Source organism: Panulirus ornatus, chromosome 58 (assembly GCF_036320965.1).
Source record: "Panulirus ornatus isolate Po-2019 chromosome 58, ASM3632096v1, whole genome shotgun sequence".
NCBI lineage: Eukaryota > Metazoa > Arthropoda > Malacostraca > Decapoda > Palinuridae > Panulirus > Panulirus ornatus.
In genome coordinates this window covers 25,901,860-25,928,077 of record NC_092281.1, presented here as the reverse complement: position 1 = coordinate 25,928,077, position 26,218 = coordinate 25,901,860, and the positions used below count along the sequence as shown (strand labels likewise).

Below are 26,218 nucleotides of genomic sequence, written 5' to 3'. Positions count from 1 at the left end.
GAAATCAAGGTCAGCAACGTATATTGTATTATAACATTACTGCTGTTGAACAAAAGCACTAAATATACAAAATTCAATTTCCATGTGTAGATAAACAAGTACTAAGTCAAAAATGGGGGAAGGGGGAAGATAGGTCCGGTTTTCGTGGGTTACGTTGATTTCTAGAAGATTCATATCAATTTGCTTTTAAAGTACTGAGCCTGTTTTCCCTTACCTTCGTAGTCTTCCTTACAATAATTTCATTTATTGTCGTAGCATTAAATTACGTCATTCTACCTCCTTATGGTCCTCTTATATCACTTCAACTTTGAGCAGAATCCTTCAATATAGTTTTCATCCACTTCCATACCTTACTTCTCTAATGTCCCTTACACAAAACCATACCAAAGTTGTAATCTAACACTTACTTCATCATACATGAAAATAAAACAACCGAAGACTCGTGAGTATCTTACTCATCTAAAAAATATTTCAGGAAATGTCACGTAAAAATGGCTTCAACAGTTGAATTTCCTGAAAGTCGATAAAACAGCTTGAAATGAACGGTCAAGGGCAATTACAAACTTTACCTAGAGAAAGAAAGTCTTTATAAATTTATGAAATGGATCACATTATTCTTCGTGCTTTTAAAAGTCGCTAAATCCACTTAAATTTTGTCCACCTAAACAACACTTCCACCATCACTTTCATCCTAAACATCAACAGTAAAAATTTATAAATATTTATGTAATATTTCTTTCAATACCTTACTGTCATTATATATCAAACACACTCGAAAAACATACAATATAGAAACCATTCATGTTGTTCATATGATAATATTCTCTAGATGATTAATCATATTCTTTCTACCGATATCTTTCATATTTTCTTAAAAAGCGTCTGCTATGGGAAAAATATCGATGAGTTTATAGAAATAATTCAGAGCTTTAGAAAATCAATATGAATAATAAATCTTTTACATTTAAATAGAGTCTATAGATTACATGCATGTTATGTATATAATTGACAGGTTTTCTAAGTAAACGAAAGAATATTATTTGGAGCAGACGACACTCCTCGCATTCCATGGATAATATCTATTGGCTCATTATATTTTACCCGCAATCTGATAGTATCCTGAAAATTTTATCATTAAGTTCAATTTTAGATATTCCGAAATTAATCAGATTGGAATCACGATAGATATTGAAACGTCTAAGCATTCAAAGTTGATATATTTCTTGTTTTCTCAACATAATCGGACGTGTGACTGTGGCTTCAGCTGAGCGACTGACAGGCAGAGGTTTCGTCGCACCAAAACTGGGTGAGAAAATGATTGGTTATATTTAATAGAGGATAAGAATACGACAAAACCTCTCATAGAATAAAGAAAACACTAAAAAACTGAATGATTTTATTTTAAGTGCGAATAATACCTGTTTTTATTAACGACTGTTAACATTGCACTGTGGCCAAGTTCGTAATTTATATAGTTTTTATATTCACAATTACTGAATCATACATTTTGTAGTTATATGATTAATGTCTCAGAATTCAGCATTGGATTCAGTAGATGATAGTAGTCGTAAAATAACCACAGACACTTAAGGTTAATAAACTTCAATATATTGCAAAAGCAGGCTTACTCTACAAAATTTCAGGTTGACCGAGTTCTTTTTCATTTAAAGTACCTATGTAAAACGTTAGTCCAAATATTCCTTAACTCAACATCATCTCCTCTAACTGTAATGGACAATTCAAGCAACCCTACCTCTTTTTAAATGACCTGTAGTGTACAACTTGCACAGCAGGGATCTGTATTATGAAGAATTTCATAAAGAATTTGGACAGATTACCTGTGTAAGGATATTTTTTTAGGAAATTTTTGGGATATCTTGAGTTAGAAAAAAAAAGATGGTTTCACTCTGAAAGGTACTGATATACCAATTGTGACCACAAAGAAATCCATTTCTTTTCAATCAACCTCATTTGGAGGTGTTAAAGACTGTGCCTTCTGGCAGTCCAGACATATTGTTCAATCATCTGTCCCTTATCATGGCCAAGCTGGGAGTCACTTGTGTGACTTATCAATAAATGACTTATTTTCCCAGCATGGGAAGAGTGCTAAATTCATCAGGCTCTCTTTGAAGTCTGTTTCCATCATCACCTCTGATCCAGTAGAAGGACATCCTTACATCTAACAAGTTTTTACTTAGCTTCTTGTAGAGACTTTGTTACCCTTTCCTTGCTTCTAAAGAACTGTTCCCTATCAACATTCTCCATTTCACTTAAAAAGCCTGGATGGTTGTAACCAAATGTCCCCTTTTTCTCATTTTTCTCCAGTCCATGGTGAGAATATTTAAAATCTCAAAACTCTTCCTGCAACACAGCTCTCTTTTTTCAGGTACAGGTGCCATCTTATAGAATGTCTTTTCTGCATATTTATCTAGCTAAGGCAACCAAACTTACAAGGCATATTAAATAAGGCATATTAAATGTAAGGTTTAATGCAAGTTATGAATAGCTTATTGAACATCTCCATATACATGTACTTAAAATATATTACAGTTTTAGCCAGTCAACAGTTGGCCTCCTTAACAAATTTCCTGACCTAATGTCATTCCAAAGCTCCTTTTGAAGACAGATTCATATAACTTGTATCCTACCAGATTACACTTATATCAAAGCCTTGTTTCACTTTGTTCCATCTGAATTACTCTGTAGATGGGACTGATCCCTAAGAAACACCGTTAATGACTTCCAACCCATTTAGAGAAGTTTTCTTTCCACATCTCGAATCTCACCATATGCCTGCCAGACAAGCCAACTTTTTTACTAAACTCCTATTTAGGACAATGTAATGCCTTCTGGAAGTCCAAGAACACACAACCTCCGCCCTATCTCATATGCCTAAAACAAAGCAGAGGATTTGTTATGCAAGTCCTCTTTTCTCTGAACCCATGTTACATCTCACTTAAGTAGTTCTCCTTTTCAAGTAGTCTCACATTGGCTCTCTGATTATCTTTTCAAGTGTTCTAAAATTCACACTTATCAGGAATGCTGATCTTTAGTTCAGTGCAATTTCCTGATCTCTTAAAGATATGTATGACATTTGGTCCTTTACACTCTTTTGGCACTACAGCCTGTCCCAGTGACTTTTTGAACATATCCAGTGGCCTATCAAATGTTTCTGTGCACCTCTTAGGGAAAAAAACTCAGGGCCTTATATGGATCAGGACTTTTCAATGCCCTACTTACTTCTTTTTTAACAATTTCAATATTTTCCAGGTCCCTCTTGACCCACTTTACTCTTGTTGGGGTCATAGTGGAAAATTTTTACTCAAATATTCACATATTATTTCATCAACATCAACCTTTTCATCTGAATCCCTCACTTTGATTAGTTGCTTTTTAATGAACAATTTATTCCTAATATGTTTGTGGATTAGTTTTATATCATTATCTGCATTGTCCACAGTATTTCTTTAAAGCTTCTCTACTCCATTCTGATTTTGTTTTCCTCATTTCTCACCCTTCTGTACCATTCTGATGCTGACTGGCTGCTGTGCCAGTGCCACCAATTTCCTTTTCATACCACATCCTCTGTTCATTAGCCACCACAACATAGATTTCACAGAATTTTCATACCTTGTTATGTTTTGGCAGTGGATCTCCATTTCCCAGTTTATGTTCTCAAAGAAAATGTTTAAGTCTGGGTAACTTCCATGATTGCATCTCTTTGAATTCAGGTTCCTATCTGATATCCTCTTTATGCCCTCAGGAACCACATAATCAAACTCAAGCACTATATTGAAAACATTTTCAAGTGATGAATTATTTATGATACTTTTGATTCCCTTGTTATTATGCATGAAGATATGACTGGTATTAATGCTGTATCAGCCCCCCTGACTCTAGGTGTGCTCAGAAACATGCTGATACAGGAAAATTTTGATGTACATATTCATATGAACTTGTGTCTATATGGCTTTCTGTTTCAATGGAAGTATAAGTATTTCCAGTCTGCCTTTTAGAATCAAAATCCCATATAATTACAACCTTAGTATCTCAGAGCTGTGCTTGTGTCACTGCCTCCTGCACTATACCAATTGCTCTGGTTCATTAAATTTCTTTAGAGGATTGTGAATTGTTACCACTATTATGAAAATTTAAGTTATATTTAATTTCTCAGTACATACTCTGATCATCCAATAGTTTTCCTTAAAGCTTCAAGTTGTTTCCCCTCAACCTTTGTCTTTTCTTTTCTCTTGCTATAATTCTTCCAGAAAGATTAGGTTAAATCTTATTTTTAGAAAGTTTTTTCTTCATTTCTTCACCATTATGTGAGTAGATTTTCCTAGTTTATACTTTAAACTCCACTTTCTTTTCATTAACTGCTGGTCCATTCTCATTCACATGCATTACTTTCAGTCCTTCACTAGCACCATTTTCATTTGTTTGATTTTGGACTGATCTATTCTCTAGATTCTCCTGATACCCCATCTTTTCTACTTTATTATTGTGTCCTTAATTTTTGTGTCACTCTGGTTTATTCTGTCAGTTTCTTAGTGTACTACATACTTTCATTTTGAAAATAATCTTTACTGGTCATTCAGTTTTGCTTAATTTCCCTATTCTTTTTGCTTCCTTTATCTCAGAAATTGCTTTTACTTCTGTGGTCTCTAGTAGTTTTCTTATCAATTTTCCTTTCTTTCATTGCTGGAATAGTCTTTTTTCATCCAAAGATCATCAGCAACTTATATCTATCTACCTCACATTGTATTAACTCGCATTTTAGGCATAGCTTGTTCATTAGTTACGTTGTGCAAAGGTAATGCATCTGCTTCCCTGTCTTTGGTTCTTTACAAAATATTCTTTTTTGCCATTATGAATTGCTCTTGAACATTCCATACCTTATAATACTTATCATTAAGTACTATATATATTTCCCAGATAGTTGTATTGGTGAGACTATAATCCTTTCTCTGTGGTTCCACTGAGTAATGTCCTACTGCTTCAATGTTCCAGATTTTCCCTTTGCACCAGAGACTACTTCAGATCCTTTGCTTTCAATTCCAGAATCATATTTTCATTTTCTGTTCTCAGTTTCTCTCCAGTCTCAGATTTCTATATGATGGTTGATCTATCCCTTGTTCTCCCAGGAAAGCTTCATTTGTATTCTATCTCTGTCCTTTATTGCTAAGTGTTCCTGACTTCCTTTATCTGTTGACAGTTCCTTCAATTACTGATTTTGTGATCATGTTCTTTTAATATATTCCTCAGATTCCATCAAGTGTTAGCTTGTACTTTTCATTGTCCTTGATGATTCCATTTTCTTGATTTCTTCATCCATGTGATGTAACTCTTTATTCTGTTTCTCATTTATTGCCATAGACTTCTCTCCCCGCAAGGTCCAAGTTGTTTCATCCCTCAGGTCGTCTCTAATCTTTTATCCTTCATTTGTAAAACCTTTCAAATCTCCCTTGACCAGCTTCCTTTTACCAGATCTCTGTGTGTTATTTACTATTTGCACTGTATGGGGCTTGGGTTCTATATTCATGAGGCCCCATCCCTTGAACTTTCTCTATTATCCAATAACTTTTTCAACTTATGTATGATATCTGAATTCATAATCTCATAATTCAGTTTATTCCATTCATGAACTACCCTTCTTTACATCTTTTCTAAAAAGATTCTTGCTTAATTTCATGTTATGTCCTCTGATTCATCTATCCTTGCATATTTCAAAGAACTGTTCTGTGTCTTCATCATTAGGCTGGTTTGAAGTCTGAAAGTTTGTAAACAGGTCACCCTTCATTCTTCTGTCTTCTGTGGTGGGCAAATTTTAGGTCTCTTACCTTTTTCTGTAACACAGCTTTCATGATTCTGGTACAATTATTTGTGACCCTTCTCTGTTAGTTATTTGTTCTTTTTTTAGTAGGATGTGCATTGCTTGCATGTTTACTTTAGTTATATGAAATCAATTATTGTTGGGAAAATGGAATATGGCATATCTGATGGATCCCACTTATTGCAATGAATAAAACAATATTACTGCATTTACTGCAGTACATAATGTACATGTCAGAGAAAAATGAGAAAAGTGGAACTGGAAATTGAAATTTAGTGGAATGACATCATGGAACAAATTATTCTTAATGGAACCCTATAAATGCAAAAGTATGAAAGTGATGCCCAGCACTTCCTTTTTTCCTGACCACACTATGTATAGTAAAACTGTATTTTAGTATAAGATGTTTAGAAATCAGTGTTGGTCAGTGAACATTATATTGAAACATTTCAAAAATCCAAATAATCAGTTATTTTCAGTATATTTTGATACTGTATTTGCATTTTACCAAAAATATATGAAACACAGTACATAGTGGAAAATCAATCTTCTCTTTTATCTTATTCAACTGTCCTTAACTAGATTTCAAAATGGGTGACTCAGCTGCAGCTTCACTTCTAGCAGAAAGTACCTCCTTAGCAACAAGTACCTTGGAGCGAGCCACACTGACAGCACGATCCACCACTCACACTACCAGGCAAGTGATAGAGAACTATTTTTCATTCTAAAGTGAAAATGGCAAACTGTGAGAGTAAATGAATATAGGGCAAGAAATGGGAGGTATTTGGGAAAGCATGCTTACATGTGTGAGAGAAGTGTTTAGTAAGTGGAACATGGGATGTGGGCATGTGAGAAATGTTAGTGGTTAGTAGGGTGAAGTAAAATTGTTTGTGAAAGAGAAAAGATAGATGTATGGACATTACCTGCAGGAAATGAGTACACATAAGTGGGTAATGTACGAAAAGCAACAGGAGGTCAGGGGGAAGGTGCAGTGACTAAAAAAAGAAGGTTAATGAGATGTAAGATTACATCAGACTATCAGCAAACTTTTGGGAGGATGAAAATGATATGCTGGAAGGAGATGAATAATGTGGAGAGAACAAGAAAACAAATGGCAGCATCAGTAAAGGAACAGATAAGGAAGTGGTAGCAGACAAAGAAGAGGTAAAGAGATGTATTAGGGTGGCAGATGTGGGCTATTTGGGACATGCAAAGGAGGAGTGTCATGGCAAGGGGTTTGGTGAAAAGAGAAGAGGTAGTCATTGCCTTGCATACGATGAACTGTAGCAAAGTGACTGGAGTGGGTGGGATTATAGTTGAATTTCTAAAAAAAAAAGTGATGAAAGGATTGTTGATTGGTCAGTTAGGTTTTTCATTATTTATGATTCAAGATGAGGTGCCTGAAGATTGGCAGAATGCCTGTAAAGTGCAATTGTACAAATGTGTAGGTTTGTTGGGTATACCTGGTACATTGTAAAGGAGAGTGGTGATTGACTGAGGGATGGAATGCATAGATGATCAAGCTGGAGAGGAATAATGTGATTTTAGGAGTGGTAGAGGATGCACAGATCATATGGCAATTGATGATCTGAAGTATATAATAGGGTTGACAGATATACTTTATGGACGGTGTTACAAATACATTGTGTAGGAGGAAAATTAATAGATGGAGTGAGGAGTTTCAATAAAGAGAGTAAAGTATTTGTGTAAGTAAAAAGAGAGTGGGGTAAAAAGTTCCAGGTGAAGGTAGGTCTGTGGCAGTGGCATGTAATGTTACAATGGCTGTTTATTTTGTTTATGAATGGTGTGTTGAGGAAGTTGAATATAAGGATTGTGGACATAAGTGTAGGTTTGCAGTCTATTGGGGGTGAGGGAGCTTGGAAGGTGAGTCACTTGATGGTGCTTACAAATGGCCCTAGTGGCAGACTGTACCTAATGCTCGCACCTAATGTTCCTACCTACTACTTCTACATAATTTATCTATCAATCTGTATCTCTGATACCTGTTCCCTTCTGGAACTCTCTCAAGGAAATGGCCACAGCAAGAGAGTCTTTATAACTAGTGAACTCCAGTGCTGCTTTTTAGCCTTACATGCCTCACTCTGAACAGACCACTGACAGAGGACAAGTCTAGTGCAGTGTATGCTGAGGCTCCTGCCTCATGTTCCTTCTGAGTACTTCTACATAATGCTCCTGCCTAATGTTTCTACTTACTACTTCTACTTAATGTTTCTACCTAATGCTCCTACCTACTACTACTATCAATTGCTCCTACCAATTTGCCAAAAAGCGGATTAGCACATAGTGCTCACCACAGGAAAATCTAGAGTCACGAAGAATGAGCTGTGAAAGTTAAATGTTGTTAAGTGTTTGTGACAAGGAGAGATTGTATGTTTGTAACAGAATGAAAGTATTCCACATGTGGGTGAGGCAGAAAGAAAAATGTCTCTCTCTTTTCTCTTTCACTAACAACTTTACTTATTCATCCCAACACTCACTACCCTTCCTAATCTGCCCACCTCCCACCTTTCTCATGCCATATGCATATCTTGTACTTGCCATCACTGCTTCCCTAAATACATCCCATTCCTTCCCACTCCCCTCACTGCATTAGCTCTCATCTTTAGCCATTCTACTCTAAATCTATGCTGGCTTTTCTTCACATAAGTTTTCTTTCCAAGCTCACTTACTCTCACAACTTTCTTGTCCCCCAACATTCTCTCTTCTTTTTTGAAAACCTCTACAAATCTTCACCTTCACCTCCATGAGATGATGATCAGACATCCCACCAGCTACCCCTCTCAGCACATTTACACCCAAATGTCTCTTTTTTTAAGTGCCTATCAATTCATACATAATCTAATAATGCCCGCTGGCCATCTCTCCGACTCACATACATATACTTGTGTATATCTCTCTTTCTACACCAGGTATTCCTAATCACCAGTCTTTTTTCAGCACACAAATCCGCAAGCCTTCACCATTTCCATTCACAACACTGAATATCCCATGTACACCAATTATACCATCAACTGCCACGTTATTCACCTTTGCATTCAAGTCACCCATCACTAATACCTAATCTCATGCTCCAAAACTGCTGACACACTCACTCAGCTACTTCCAAAACACTTGCCTCTCTTGATCTTTCTTCTCATGACCAGGTACATAAGCACCAATAATCACCTAGCTCTCACCATTCTTTTTTATTTTTCTCCATTCAAACTTATCTCCCAGTTAACTTGCCCCTCAACTCTACTGAACCTAATAACATTGCTCTTATTCACACTTAGTCCCATCTTTCTCCTTTCACACACTTTACCAAACTCAGTCACCAACCTCAGCAGTTTCTCACCTGAATCAGCCATCAGTGCTGTATCATCAGCAAACAACAACTGACTCACTTCCCAAGCCCTGTCATCCACAATAGACTGTATACTTGCCCCTCTCTCCAAAACTCTTGCATTCATTTCCCTAACCACCCCATCCATAAACAAATTAAATAACCATGGAGACATCATGCACCTCTGCCGCAAACCTACATTCACTGAGAACCAATCACTTTCCCCTCTTCTTGCTCTTACACGTGCCTTTCATCCTTGGTAAAATCCTTTCACTGCTTCTAGCAACTTACCTCCTACACCAAATACATCTCTATCACCCTATCATATGCCTTCTCCAAATCCATAAGTGCTACATGCAAATCCATCTGTTTTTCTAAGTATTTCTGACACACATTCTTCAAAGCAAATACCTGATCCACACATCCTCTACCATCTTTGAAACCACACTGCTCTTCCCCAGTCTGATGCTCTGTACATGCCTTTACCCTCTCAATTAATACCCTCCCATATAATTTCCCTGGAATACTCAACAAACTTATTTATTTATTTATTTTGCTTTGTCGCTGTCTCCCGTGTTAGCGAGGTAGCGCAAGGAAACAGACGAAAGAATGGCCCAACCCACCCACATACACATGTATATACATACACGTCCACACACACAAATATACATACCTATACATCTCAATGTACACACATATATATATATATACACACACAGACATATACATATATACGCATGTACATAATTCATACTTTCTGCCTTTATTTATTCCCATCGCCACCTCGCCACACATGGAATAACAACCCCCTACCCCCTCATGTGTGCGAGGTAGTGCTAGGAAAAGACAACAAAGGCCCCATTCGTTCACACTCAGTCTCTAGCTCCCTTTCCACATCCAGGCCCCACACAACTTTCCATGGTTTACCCCAGACGCTTCACATGCCCTGGTTCAATCCATTGACAGCACATTGACCCTGGTATACCACATCGTTCCAATTCACTCTATTCCTTGCACACCTTTCACCCTCCTGCATGTTCAGGCCCCGATCACTCAAAATCTTTTTCACTCCATCTTTCCACCTCCAATTTGGTCTCCCACTTCTCCTCAACAAACTTATGCCTCTGTAAATTGAACACTCACCTTTATCTTCTTTCTTTCATGCAAGTTTGGTATTTCTTGTATGAGCAATGTAACGTTAAGAAGAGATGACCAAGACAAAAGGGAAAATCCTCCATTTGACACCTTTGTCTGTTCCTTCTTTTGGAAATAAAAACAGTAAGAGAGGATTCCAGCTCCAGCCACCACCACCAATCATCTCTTATGAAATGCAGGAGATACATGGGCAGTTTTCTTTCTCCCCTATCCCCAGGGATTACATATTTTCCAGTTATCCATCACATGGCATTTCAGACTTCAGAGACTTACAGTTACATATCCTGCATTATGTAGTCTTTAACTTTTGTTAAAGGATTGTAATTAATTTCTTTCACATGTGAATTACAGCTGTGAACGAGAAACAACACCAAAACGAAGTGAAGCTCAGCGTGGGGAGAACACCTTTTTCTGGGGACTTGTAGTGGTTCTTCTCCTGTTGGCCTCTGGCAATCTTCTCCTCACCTTCTTTGCCATGGGGGTCCTTCGACTTGGCTATGGCATGGAAAGTATTGAGCTCCTTCCCGGGACACAGTGAGTATCTGGTGTAGGTTATATAAAGTAAGTATATATATTGATTGTCAATTAATTTACAAGTTGGGGAAAATGCAGTGTGTCTGAATAACTCCTCATGTTTAGAAGATTTTAAATGTTAGAGTCCCTCAAATTCTGTACAGTATTAGAAAACTGGCTACGTATATCATGAAATTGATGTAGCAAAACATTTGTTGTAAGGCTTTTACACTTAGATATCTGTTTAATAATGGCATGAATTTGTAAGGTTGCCTATCAAAGGAAAAAACTTCATTGTCAAAAAATGTCATAAACCTTAAGCTAAGCCAGTGGGGTGTAGTAATTAATGGCCATAGCAGCAGAACAACAAAAGCAGCAGCAGTATTGTATCGAAGATTGTTGTGGACACATCGGTTGACAGGTTAAAGGCAAGTGGTGTTAAGGGTGTAGTGAAGATTAAGGTGTAGTGAAAGTGGCCTTTAACCTGATCCCCATTATCTGCAAGCTAGGTACAAGGCCAGCTACAGGTTGGTCAGAGAACTTAGTATTCAATAAAGAGACAAGGAAACATATGGACAAATTTTTTTTTTTACATTAAATGTAAACGTAATTTGGCAGTATAAATGTCTGTATGTTTTTGGTATTTTGAAATATTAACTTTTGGTTCTTAATAAACATTGTTGTTGCAAACATTCATGAAACTTTGATGATTGGGGTTCACTGAACAGATCTATGTTAAGCTGAAGTCTGACATCCATTATTTTGTTGTTGGTACTCATGACTATTATGACTATCATGAATGACATCACTAATGGTAAGTAACATACTTTACCTTCACTTGTACACAGCAGAATTTTCCAAGGATAATCCTCTCAACCATTTATTTTTTCTACATTGTTTGAGATGGCACAGGCAATTGAATGCCCTAATCAAGGCCATCTCATTAACACTGGAAACCCTTCCCTTCTTGTATTTCAATTTCTAAAAGAGGAAACAGAAAAAAGAGCAAGGCAGGGAGTGCTCTCTTTTTTTTTTTTTGAAGGCTCAGATTAGGGTGTCTGAATGTGTGTGGATGTAACCAAGATGAGAAGAGAGAAGAGACAGGTAGTATGTTTGAGGAAAGAAACCTGGATGTTCTGGCTTTGGGTGAAATTAAACTCAGGGATCAAAGGGAAGAATGGTTTGGAAATGTCTTAGGAGTAAAGTCAGAGGTAAGTGAGAGGTCAAGAGCTAAGGAAGGAGTAATACTGCTCCTGAAGCAGGAATTGTGAGAGTGTGTGATCAATTGCAAGAAAGTAAATTTTAGATTGATGTGGGTAAAGGTGAAAGTGGATGGTGAGAAATGGGTGATTGTTGGTGTTAGGCAGCTGGCCATGAGAAGAAAGATCATGAGAGGAAAGTGTTTTGGAAGTACCTGAGTGAGTGAGTCAGCAATTTTGGTGCATGAGACCGGGTATTATAAGAGTAATGGGTGATTTGAATGCAGTTGAGAATATAATTGGTTTACATGGAATGTTCAGTGTTATTAATGGAAATGGTAAAGAACTTGTGGAGTTGTGTGCAGAAAAGAGACTAGTGTTTGAGAATTCCAGATCAAAAAAGAGAGTACGAGAGATGGTCAAACAAGTCTCATTAGATTATGCATTAATTGATAGGCATGTAACAGAGAGACTTTTGGATGTAAATGTGCTGGGAGAGGCAGCAAGTGGGATGTTTGATCACTATCTTTTGGAGACAAGGGTGAAGATTTGTAAAGGTTTTTGAAAATAGTAAACAATATTGGGGAGAAGAGAGTGGTGAGAGTGAGTATGGAAAGGAGATTTGTGTGAAGAAATATCAGCAAAGACTGAGTGCAGAATGGGAAAAGGTGAAAGCAAATGAAGTGAGGGGAGTGGATTAAGAATAGGAGGTATTTAGGGAAGCAGTGATGGCAGGTGCAATAGATGCATGTGACCTGGGAAAAGATTAGAAAGGGTAGGAGTGCAAATGATTTGGAGATGTATAAGAGAAAGCGGCAGGGGGTCAAGAGGAAAATGTAGGGGTTGAAAAAGAGGGCAAATGAGAGTTAGGGTGAGACTATCATTAGAGTTGGAGTTAGGGTTAAATGTGTTTGATGATAGAGTGGCAGATGTAAGTATTTTGGCCAGGGTGGTATGCAAAGTGAGAGTCATGGAGAGTAGTTTGGTGAAGAGTGAAGAGGTGGTGAAAGCCTTGCGGATGATGAAATGTGGTAAGGCGATGGGAGTTGAAGGTATTACAGTTGTATTTATTAGGAAAGGGGGTTACTGTGTTAATGACTGGTTGGTAAGGATATTCATGATAAAGGCAAAGGGGATAAAGGTGAGTGTACAAATTACAGAGTTTGTTGAGTATACCTGGTAAGTTGTATGAGAAGATATTGATTGAGATGATGATGGCATGTACAAAGCATTGGATTGAGGAGGAGCAGTGTGGTTTCAGGAGTGGTAAAGAATGTGTGGATCAGGATCAGGCATTTGCTTTGAAGAATGTGTGTGGGGAAATACTTAGGAAAACAGATGGAGTTGTATGTGACATTTATGGATATTAGAAGGCATATGACAGGGTTGATAGAAATGCTTTGTGGAAGGTCTTAAGAATATATGGTGTGGGATGTAAGCTGCTAGAAGCAGTAACAAGTTTTTATCATGGGATTGAGGCATGTGTACGAGTAAGAAGAGAGGAGAGTGAATAGTTCCTACTGAGGGTTAGTCTGTGGCAGGGATGTGTGATATCAACATAGTTTCTCAATTTGTTTATGGATAGGGTGGTGAAGGAGGCGTATGCAAGAGTCATGGAGAGTGAAGCAACTATGCAGTCTGCAGCAAAAGTGAATCAGTTATTGTTCATCAGTGATACAGCACTGGTTGTAGATTCAAGTGAGAATCTGCAGAAGTTGCTGACTGAGTTTTGAAGAGCGTGTGAAAGAAGAAAGTTGAGAGTAAGTGTGAATAAAATCAAGGTTATTAGGTTCAGTAGAGACAACTTAGTTGAAAAGTAAGCCTGAATGGGGAGAAATTGAAGGAAGTGAAGTTTTTTAGATATTTGGGAGGAGATTTAGCAGCGAATGGAACTGTGGAAGCAGAAGTGAGTTGTAGGGTGGTGGAGGGGGTGAAGGTTCTGGGAGCAATGGGGAATGTGTGGAAAGAAAAAACACTCTCGTAAGGCAAAAATGGGCATGTTTGAAGATATAATAGTTCCAAAAATATTACAAATAACAGTTCCAAAAATATCATTTGGTTACAGGGGATGGGCTATAGATAAGGTTGTTTAGAGGAGGGTGGTTGTGATGGAAATGAAATGTTTGAGGACAATATGATGTGAGGTGGTTTGAACATGTAAGTAATGAAAGGGTAAGAGAGATGTGTGGAAATAAAAAGAGTGTAATTAAGAAAGCAGAAGAGGACGTATTGAAATTATTTGGACATATGGAGAGAATGAGTGAAGGAAGGTCCACAAAGAGGATATAAGTGTCAGAAGTGGAGGGAATAAGGAGAACTGGGAGACCAAATAGGAGATGGAAGGATGGAATAAAAAAGATTTAACTGATCAGGGCTTGAACATGCAGAAGGGTGAAAGTGTGCACAGAACAGAGTGAATCGGATCGATGTGTTAAACTGGTCAACATGCTATCAATGGACCGAATCAGGGCATGTGAAACATCCAAGGTGAACCATGGAAAGGTCTATGGGGCCTGAATATGGATAGGGAGCTGTGGATTTTGTGCATTACTCATGACAGCTAGAGAATTAGTGTAAGCAGATGTGGCTGTTCTTTGTCTGTTTCCTTGTGCTGCCTCACTGACACAAGGGGCGGTGATCGGGTGTGGAAGAGAAGAGAACGAATGTTATCTTTTTTCTTTTCCTTCATGCATTTCCACTGTTTACTATGGGGTGGGGTGGCATCAGGAATAGATGAAGGAAAGTATGAATGTGTACATGTGTATGTATGTGTATGCATATGTATGTGTATGTGCATATATGTATATATATAAGTGCATGTAAGTGAATGTCTTTTGTCGTCTGTTTCCTGGCACTACCTCACTAATGCTGGAAACGGCCATCTAGAATACAAATATATATCATAGCCACAACCAGGTAAACAATTTATCAACCAACTCCTATAGGAAAATAAACATCTGGATTGACTGTGAACTGACCGCTGCAGCTAGGATTCAAATTGATAAATGTATTTTTATACACAATTCTGACTCGGTCTTTCTAACTATACCTTGGTCTTTTCATACTCTTCTTAATACATCATTTATTTTTGTAATGTAGTGACACACTGTTGGAAAAATATTCTCACATCTTTTGCAAGGAACAGAGGAACTGCAGCTGTATACATTAATTGTACAGGAACTGTAAAGGAAGTCTTTGAAAGTCAGCAATTCAAGAAGTCAACACATATGATGGCTTATCTGGAAACAGTGCCTTACTTCTCTGTTACATTTATGAAGGTGTTCTGTTTTCTAATAAGTTAATTAGTGTTGTTAAGGCTGATGACTCTTTGATGTAGATCCTTTTAAGATTTCTAACCTGCTGCATTTTCCTTTACTTACTGTATGCCTTTATACACCAACCTTTGTAAACTAAAGTGGCAACATAGACACAGCAGTGATATTTGCAGAATATTCCCCTAATTGGCAACCAATCATCTTTTTTTTTTTGTAGTAGCCAACACTATATGGGCAAAAGTTTGCCTAAATTGAAAACATGTTAGATGAAAAAGCAGAGGAATGAGTTTGCAGACTAACAATGGATAAGTTATAAGAGAAAGGTGAAAGAACCATGTAACATTACTACCACTGACTCTATCTCCCAGAGTTCTGTGACTTGATGATAGAATATTTGTCAAAGAATTTTGCAAGTTGGTTTAACTGCCAGGTGAAGGTAGTTTGCACTAAGAAATAAAAAAATATGCAAAACGGTGGAGATTAGCCTCAACAGGATTATAGAAGAATGAAAATAGATGTAGGGGAGTATGAAAATAAAGAGAGAAGTAAAAGAAGCATTTAAAGAGAGAAAGGGAAAATACCCATTTCTGAAGGATAAAAAGATCTCAAAATATATGCCAGACAACCAAGTGGGTGACATTGTAAACTGAAAAGGAAGTCTTGTAATGTCTAAATCATTTGTTCTTTTTCTTTTTGGCCAACCACTTACTCATCCCTAATATATGATTAGTGAATGCTTACTACAGTTTTGTTCAATTCTTTTGTTTACATGTCTTTATTCTGCCATGCTAAGCTGTTCTAATTCTGCACTGTTTTTCAAATTAACCTCTCCCACACTAAAAAAAAAAGCATATTGACATTCTACTTCAGATTTTTGATTGGAAATTGAAACAAAATCATGCTACAAAACAATCATGCTCTTTATGTTTATATTTTCTCAGTACAACGAAGTTCTATGGCCGTGCAGACTTGGGTAACATATACAAGAAAGATGGACTGATTTATGGCTATTCTGATGCTCCATTCTCCATACAGGGAGATAACAGTAAGGTTTGTTTTCAACTTTCTCACAAAGTTCATGATTTAACTGATACATATCAGAATTCTATGGAGGGTCCACAGGCCATGCTTCACATATATTTGTGACATTGTAGTTTCATGAAGTTACTGAATTAATTCTTGTATTTTCCACCTTTGTGTAGTCAGATTTTTAAGCAGGTCCACCTATTTTGAATCTCCTCTATATGCAATGTAGAGTCAATAGTGCTTACATTTGCAGTAATTTCATCACTTTATTCAGCAGTTAGAGCCCTCATTGAAATTTTCATATCTGTATCATCTAAGCTTTTCTCTTTTTGCTCTGTAGCTCATGAGTTAACAATATTTCATAAATACTTCATCTTGAACTCTTATATCATGTTTAAATCCCAGTTCCTTCAGAATGTGTTAATGTTACTATCCACTCTCCAGTCATTAGAAAAGGAAAAATTTGCCTTCACTCAGCTTCTTATATAGATTGCCCACATTCTGCTGACTGGATAGAATCCTTCTAAGTAAGTAAAGTCATAATTACCTCAACAGCTTGTGTGAGAATAGACCCAATCTTTTGATTGTTATTGTTCCTCTTTCTCTAGGTTTCTCTCAGCTTAAGGACCTCTAACACACCACCAGTGCTGAATGTTGGACCAGAGAAGACTGAAATTCACAGCATTGATAGCTTTCAGGCAAGTCACCAGTTCCCTTTTTCTGTGATGAGTGAATGAATGACCCAGATTAACCATACACCTCAGTTTACTCAAAAGGAATATCACTTGATAATACATGCAAATAATATGTGGTGTAGAAGTCTCTTGCCAACCACTGGGGTTATATTCCTGTAAGACCCCCATGCTTGGCAAGATACAGGGCCTATGGGAAATGGGGGATTAGGGGTAGTGACCCTTGAGATACATACCTTAAGTTGTACAATGAATACTTCAGGGTTTAAAATCAGCATGTTATACTTAAAAAAAAATGCTTGTTTTATTAAAGTACAAGGAAATTATGTACAAAACTGTGGGGTAATAACATGATAGCATTATGTTACCACTGATGCTGAACTTAATTGTCACATAGCAGCCAGCCTGTTATGCTGCATAAAATGCCATCTCAACACCTGCAATCAGAACACTGCCTGCGTATGATGCTCCTTCTGCCTCCTTTTGAAAATACTGTATCTGCTAGACTAAGCTACAAAAAGCCTGAGGCCACCTGACACTCACCGAATGCATGGATAAATTTCAGTGATGCAATGGAAAACCATGGATACTCAAAAAACTTGATAACATGATTATCAAAGTGGTAGACAGTATTCTAAGCATGTATATGCAACACCATAGTTGACAAACGCATAGTAAGGACCTCTGTGACTACCAGTGTGTCCATCCTTGGACTAAGACCAATTATGGTCTAGCACTGCAATCAACATTCCAACTCCCAGTCAACTCCATACTTGTGACTTCCTCACACTTAATTTCAAAACCTGTCCAGGAATGCACTAGTTGTGAAGGATGTCTGCTACTAATCATTGTAATCATTGCTTGGCATTTATTTTTGTAATGTAGTGGCACACAGTTGGAAAAATATTCTCACATCTTTTGCAAGGAACAGAGGAACTGCAGCTAGATACATTAATTGCACAGGAACTTTAAAGGAAGTCTTTGAAAACTGGCAATTCAAAGACGTCAACACATGTGATGGCTAATTTGGAAACAGTGCCTTACTTCTCTGTGGGTTTGCCTCAGGAGTTGCAAAACAAGATCCTCTCTAAATTGTGACTGCTCAGAGCTTATTTCAGAAAAGTGGGTTGATGAATCAATGGACATAAAAGATTCAGCAGATCTCCAGTAAAATTAAAGTACAGTACCAGGTGAGATTAAACTTTCTAACAAGTTTATAATAAGAGTGTTGACAAATTTACGTAAAGATATGATTTGGTTTTTAAATGTGAAGCGTGAGCTCATCTTCAGTGCAGATATTGTTTTTCAGCTTTAATTGCAAGATGGTTGCAGGCATATCATAAATTATGTTGCTACTTGCCTTGTGTGATAAGAAGGAAAGTTGTACAGGCATGAATTTCCTTCTTTATATTATTTTTATATATATTCATTTTGCTTTGTTGCTGTCTCCCGCGTTTGCGAGGTAGCGCAAGGAAACAGACGAAAGAAATGGCCCAACCCACCCCCATACACATGTATATACATACACATCCACACACGCAAATATACATACCTATACATCTCAATGTACACATATATATACACACACAGACACATACATATATACCCATGCGCACAATTCACACTGTCTGCCTTTATTCATTCCCATCGCCACCTCGCCACACATGGAATACCATCCCCCACCCCCCTCATGTGTGCGAGGTAGCGCTAGGAAAAGACAACAAAGGCCCCATTCGTTCACATTCAGTCTCTAGCTGTCATGCAATAATGCCCGAAACCACAGCTCCCTTTCCACATCCAGGCCCCACACAACTTTCCATGGTTTACCCCAGACGCTTCACATGCCCTGATTCAATCCACTGACAGCACGTCAACCCCGGTATACCACATCGATCCAATTCACTCTATTCCTTGCCCTCCTTTCACCCTCCTGCATGTTCAGGCCCCGATCACTCAAAATCTTTTTTACTCCATCTTTCCACCTCCAGTTTGGTCTCCCACTTCTCCTCGTTCCCTCCACCTCCGACACATATATCCTCTTGGTCAATCGTTCCTCACTCATTCTCTCCATGTGCCCAAACCATTTCAAAACACCCTCTTCTGCTCTCTCAACCACACTCTTTTTATTTCCACACATCTCTCTTACCCTTACATTACTTACTCGATCAAACCACCTCACACCACACATTGTCCTCAAACATCTCATTTCCAGCACATCCACCCTCCAGCGCACCACTCTATCCATAGCCCACGCCTCATAACCATAAATTGCGAGGTGTATAAGTTTGTTGAGTATTCCTGGGAAATTATATGGGAGGGGATTGATTGAGAGGGTGAAGGTATGTACAGAGCATCAGATTGGGGAAGAGCAGTGTGGTTTCAGAAGTGGTAGAGGATGTGTGGATCAGGTGTTTGCTTTGAAGAATGTATGTGAGAAATACTTAGAAAAGCAAATGGATATGTATGTAGCATTTATGGATCTGGAGAAGACATATGATAGAGTTGATAGATATGATCTGTGAAAGGTATTAAGAATATATGGTGTGGGAGGCAAGTTGTTAGAAGCAGTGAAAAGTTTTTATGAGGATGTAAGGCACGTGTACGTGTAGGAAGAGAGGAAAGTGATTGGTTCTCAGTGAATGTAGGTTTGCGGCAGGGGTGTGTGATGGCTGTTTAATTTGTTTATGGATGGGGTTGTTAGGGAGGTGAATGCAAGAGTTTTGGAAGGGGGGGCAAGTATGCAGTCTGTTGTGGATGAGAGAGCTTGGAAGTGAGTCAGTTGTTGTTCGCTGATGATACAGCGCTTGTGGCTGATTCATGTGAGAAACTACAGAAGCTGGTGACTGAGTTTGGTAAAGTGTGTGAAAGAAGAAAGCTGAGAGTAAATGTGAATAAGAGCAAGGTTATTAGGTGCAGTAGGGTTAAGGGACAAGTCAACTGGGAGGTAAGTTTGAATGGAGAAAAACTAGAGGAAGTTAAGTGTTTTAGATATGTGGGAGTGGATTTGGCAGCGGATGGAACCATGGAAGCAGAAGTGAATCATAGGGTGGGGGAGGGGGTGAAAGTTCTGGAGCGTTGAAGAATGTGTGGAAGTCGAGAACATTATCTCGGAAAGCAAAAATGGGTATGTTTGAAGGAATAGTGGTTCCAACAGTGTTATATGGGTGCGAGGTGTGGGCATATGGATAGAGTTGTGCGAAGGTGGGTGGATGTGCTGGAAATGAGATGTTTGAGGACAATATGTGGTGTGAGATGGTTTGATTGAGTGAGTAATAATAGGGTAAGAGAGATGTGTGGTAATAAAACGAGTGTGGTTGAGAGAGCAGAAGATGGTGTTCTGAAATGGTTTGGTGACATGGAGAGAATGAATGGGGAAAGATTGACCAAAAGGATATTTGTATCAGAGGTGGAGGGAATGAGGAGAAGTGGGAGACCAAATTGGAGGTGGAAAGATGGAGTGAAAAAGATTTTGAGTGATCGGGGCCTGAACAAGCAGGAGGGTGAAAGGCGTGCAAGGAATAGAGTGAATTGGAACGATGTGGTATACCGGGGTCGACGTACTGTCAATGGATTGAACCAGGGCATGTGAAGCGTCTGGGGTAAACCATGGAAAGTTCTGTGGGGCCTGGATGTGGAAAGGGAGCTGTGGTTTCAGTGCATTATTACATGACAGCTAGAGACTGAGTGTGAACGAATGTGGCCTTTGTTGTCTTTTCCTAGCGCTACCTTGCACACATGATGGGGGAGGGGGTTGTTATTTCATGTGTGGCAGGGTGGCAATGGGAATGAATAAAGGCAGACAGTATGAATTATGTACATGTGTATATATGTATATGTCTGTGTGTGTATATATATGTATATGTTGAGATGTATAGGTATGTATATTTGCATGTGTGGGTGTGTATGTATATACATGTGTGTGTGGGTGGGTTGGGCCATTCTTTTGTCTGTTTCCTTGCGCTCCCTCGCCAACATGGGAGACAGCGACAAAGCAAAATGAATAAATAAATATATATACACATAAGGTTATTTAATGTATGTATGATTAATGGTGAGGTGCCTGAGGATTGGCGGAATGCTTGCATAGTGCCATTGTACAAAGGCAAAGGGGATAAGAGTGAGTGTTCAAATTACAGAGGTATAAGTTTGTTGAGTATTCCTGGGAAATTATATGGGAGGGTATTGATTGAGAGGGTGAAGGCATATACAGAGCATCAGATTGGGGAAGAGCAGTGTGGTTTCAGAAGTGGTAGAGGATATGTGGATCAGGTGTTTGCTTTGAAGAATGTATGTGAGAAATACTTAGAAAAGCAAATGGATTCGTATGTGGCATTTATGGATCTGGAGAAGGCATATGATAGAGTTGATAGAGATACTCTGTGGGAGGTATTAAGAATATATGGTGTGGGAGGCAGGTTGTTAGAAGCAGTGAAAAGTTTTTATCAAGGATGTAAGGCATGTGTACGTGTAGGAAGAGAAGAAAGTTATTGGTTCTCAGTGAATGTAGGTTTGCGGCAGGGGTGTGTGATGTCTCCATGGTTGTTTAATTTGTTTATGGATAGGGTTGTTAGGGAGGTGAATGCAAGAGTTTTGGAAATAGGGGCAAGTATGCTGTCTGTTGGGGATGAGAGAGCTTGGGAAGTGAGTCAGTTGTTGTTCGCTGATGATACAGCGCTGGTGGCTGATTCATGAGAAACTGCAGAAGCTGGTGACTGAGTTTGGTAAAGTGTGTGAAAGAAGAAAGTTAAGAGTAAATGTGAATAAGAGCAAGGTTATTAGGTACAGGGTTGAGGGTCAAGTCAATGGGGAGGTAAGTTTGAATGGAGAAAAACTGGAGGAAGTAAAGTGATTTAGATATCTGGGAGTGGATCTGGCAGTGGATAGAACCATGGAAGCAGAAGTGAATCATAGAGTTCAGTTCCTTGCATATCCTTTCATCATTCCTTACAATTCTTCCCTCTGAATACCTTAGCTTGATTAGCTGCTCCAGACGAATTTATGGAAAAGTTTTGGATTATCACCTACCTTGTTCACATATTTTTCTTAAAGTTCCTTCATTCCTACTTTCTTATCCAGCAATACTCATTCTTTGATATCTTATATCATGCAAATGCTAGTTGGATGAGGTGGCTCCTATATCTTTGCCTCTGCACATTTCAATGATCCTTTGTTTTTGACATCTTTTGTTAAACCACTCTTTCCTCTTTCTTACTGTTCCTTAAGTATTTGAGATGAGATACCCATATCTCTGCTGCTTAAACATAAATCTCACATTACCTTTACCACAAAGCCCTGGTTCCAGGCTACTGAATTCCATTTCCCAAACTATGTTACCATAGAAATTACTGAGGTAAGTGTAGTTTCCTTAATCATATCTCCTCTTATATGTCTTGTCTCACCTTTGTCTTTTTTTTAATGTTCTAAATTTGTTTTCATGTCTCACTTTGTCTTTTTTTTAATGTTCTAAATTTGTTTTCATAGATATGTTGAAAGCTTGAGTCATGGACAAAAGTCTACATTAAGGCTTGGCCTTAATTAAAATATAGAGAGCATTATGAAATGGAAAACAAAAAACAAGGGTAAGTATTTATAAATTTTTGAGAAAGTGAAAACCTGTCTTTTGAGTTGTGCCAGGTCATAGTTATTAGGAAAGACATGAGAGGGTAGAGAGTTCCAAAGCTTTGTCATGTAGGGAAAGAAGTGGGTATCATAATGGCCCACCCTTGAGATGCTGGTGGCCACACATGTGATGCAGCAGCTTGCCTAGTATTGCATGGTCTAGCTAGTGATGTGGACACACAAGCAGCTAGCTCTTGGGAGCAAAAACCCAAGTACTACCAATAAAAGAGGGAAAGTGAACCCTTGTGGTGTAGGGCAAGGGGGTTAAGTATTACTTGAGCAAAACAAACATTGAATCAAAACCAGTTCACATCTGTCTTGCAGGTTATTGACCCACATTCTGGAGAAACTGTCTTCTCTACAAACTACCCTAATTTTGGCTTACCTCAAGGTGTCAAGAATCTCAATGTAAAGCGAAGTCGTACTTCAAGGATCACCAGTCCTACCTTCTCTGACTTGAAGATTCGTTCAGATTCCACTGTAAGTATGAAACTGAATAAGAATCGAGGAAAGATAATGTATAAATAACAATGAATGAGTTTGCTGCACACTAACTGTTGGGACAGTTAGGTATGAGCTTGTAAAAACACTGCACCAGAGTTGCCCTCTGCCAATGGCCTGTTAAGGGTGAGGCACTAAAGGCTAAGAAGCAGCACTGGAGTTCAACAATTATGGAGACTTTTGCAGTGGCCACCCCCTTGAGGAGTTCCTAAAGAGAACAGGCACCAGAGATATAGATAGACAGACAATATTTTTTTTACCAGAAATGAGTTTAATGTAGAGAAAAGAAGCAGTTACAAAAAAAATTAAATTGGCAGTAATTGCAGTGTGTAGCACAGCATTTATAATAAAAACAGCACAAAATATTGTGTTGGAAAAATGAAATGAATAGCCCCTTGTCTATTCCACTCATAAGATTAAAATTTTTGGTTAATTTCACTCATCTTTCCCAGTGTACTGCTAAACTGCGCAGTTTCAGTGCATAAAGAAATGTAATTCAGTTACACAGCTAATTATACTCACTTATCATTTGAAAGTTTAAACTCATTTTACTGTTTCTTTTTCTCCTACTTTAAATTGTCACTTTTTTTATTTATCTACTTTGGGATCTCAATAACTGGAATAATTGGAAAGTAAAGAGCGTGATATATTTGTTATGTAAGATACCTTATTGATAGGAAATTTTACTGATATGGATTCAGGTTATTTAAATAGTTGTAGAAGACTGTCATTACCTGTTGCACTGGATTAGTGACAGAAGTGATTGTATTTCATATGAACAATAATTAGTGAGAAAAGTGGAATGTATGTATTTATGTTGTTGAATTTAATTGCTATCAGTAGCCTGAAAGACAATGAATGAGAGGATCAGTGAATGAAGACAAGGAAAAGAATCCCTCAACATCCTATACAAAGTGAACGGTGTCTCAAGGACACATACATCCTGCTTTAAGCAAAAAATTACTAAAAAAAAAAAAAATGTAATTTTAAAAACACTTTATCAATCTCTTGCAGATTCGACTGAAAGGAAATGAAGGCATGTCATTTGATGGTGGAAAGTTGACTTGGTCAGCAGATCAAGATATATATGTGAACAGCTTAAATGGTTCAATTTTGTTGGAGACTGGAGCTGGTATAATGGTTGATGTTAATACACTTCCTCTTGCCGGTCCCCTCGATGTAGCAAAAGACCGAGGCCAATACAAGTTGTGCATGTGCATGCCACAGGGCCAGCTCTTCCGCGTCCCTGTGCCAGCTGATAATAATCGCCGCAGCTTTGCTAGTCAAATAAACTGTGCAAGTTTTACCAACCCTTGTACAAATATGTAAATTTTAAACCTAGATGAAATGCTTTTAGCTAATGTACACTTACTGTAATAACTTGGTACTTTGTTTCAAAGAGAGCATTTTTACATGATACCTTAATATGAACTCCACTACTTCCACAAACACACTATAAATGGTCTGGAGCTTGCTGTGGTTTCTCTGGCTATTGTACATTTTGAAACTGCAAAGTACATTTTCATTTATTTACTCAACTTTATCTTCCTTATCCTTACAGATGGGGTAAAGGAATACTACATATGTATATCTTGTGTGACATGAAAGGTGTTTAAAAGGGACAGGAGCAGGAGGCTTGAAATAACCTCTCCCTGTATCATAATAATCTCCTCATATATCATAATGTTCCAAAAATAGGAACAGATAGTGGGGTTAAGAGAGGAATTTTTGTAAAGGATTCATCATCTGTTTATAAATGCTATGCCTCACTCACTTAGTAAAGAAATAACAAATAAAACACTTACACCCTATTCTGTGTGTGGAAAATGTGGCATCAAGTGAGGTACATACCCATTCAACTGCATTCTTGATTTTGCAACTACAAACTTTTGCTACATCCTGTGAAATGTCTGGAGTAAACTATGGAAAGCTCTGTGGGGCCTAGATATGGATATGGAGCTGTGGTTTTGGTGCATTACACATGACAGCTAGAGACTGAGTGTGAACGAATGTGGCACCATTTTCCCTCGTCAGTGAGGTAGCGCCAGGAAACAGACACATATATATATATATATATATACGTACATATCATAGTGGTAGAGGATGTGTGGATCAGGTGTTTGCTTTGAAGAATGTATGTGAGAAATACTTAGAAAAGCAAATGGATTTGTATGTAGCATTTATGGATCTGGAGAAGGCATATGATAGAGTTGATAGAGATGCTCTGTGGAAGGTATTAAGAATATATGGTGTGGGAGGCAAGTTGTTAGAAGCAGTGAAAAGTTTTTATCGAGGATGTAAGGCATGTGTACGTGTAGGAAGAGAGGAAAGTGATTGGTTCTCAGTGAATGTAGGTTTGCGGCAGGGGTGTGTGATGTCTCCATGGTTGTTTAATTTGTTTATGGATGGGGTTGTAAAGGAGGTAAATGCAAGAGTCCTGGAAAGAGGGGCAAGTATGAAGTCTGTTGGGGATGAGAGAGCTTGGGAAGTGAGTCAATTGTTGTTCGCTGATGATACAGCGCTGGTGGCTGATTCATGTGAGAAACTGCAGAAGCTGGTGACTGAGTTTGGTAAAGTGTGTGGAAGAAGAAAGTTGAGAGTAAATGTGAATAAGAGCAAGGTTATTAGGTACAGTAGGGGTGAGGGTCAAGTCAATTGGGAGGTGAGTTTGAATGGAGAAAAACTGGAGGAAGTGAAGTGTTTTAGATATCTGGGAGTGGATCTGTCAGCGGATGGAACCATGGAAGCGGAAGTGGATCATAGGGTGGGGGAGGGGGCGAAAATTTTGGGAGCCTTGAAAAATGTGTGGAAGTCGAGAACGTTATCTCGGAAAGCAAAAATGGGTATGTTTGAGGGAATAGTGGTTCCAACAATGCTGTATGGTTGCGAGGCGTGGGCTATGGATAGAGATGTGCGCAGGAGGATGGATGTGCTGGAAATGAGATGTTTGAGGACAATGTGTGGTGTGAGGTGGTTTGATCGAGTAAGTAACGTAAGGGTGAGAGAGATGTGTGGAAATAAAAAGAGCGTGGTCGAGAGAGCAGAAGAGGGTGTTTTGAAAT

General features: G+C 38.3%; 1 protein-coding gene across 1 annotated transcript; it reads left to right on the top strand.

The window, feature by feature from the left end:
* Positions 1 to 1,187: 1,187 nt before the first annotated feature.
* Positions 1,188 to 25,247, top strand: Scgbeta (sarcoglycan beta). The gene is made up of 7 exons (XM_071695594.1): positions 1,188 to 1,306; positions 6,416 to 6,530; positions 10,683 to 10,865; positions 16,260 to 16,368; positions 16,953 to 17,042; positions 22,980 to 23,135; positions 24,171 to 25,247. The coding sequence occupies exons 2-7, from the start codon at positions 6,424 to 6,426 to the stop codon at positions 24,483 to 24,485; spliced, it is 960 nt and encodes a 319-aa protein (XP_071551695.1). The 5' UTR covers positions 1,188 to 1,306; positions 6,416 to 6,423; the 3' UTR covers positions 24,486 to 25,247.
* Positions 25,248 to 26,218: the final 971 nt, after the last annotated feature.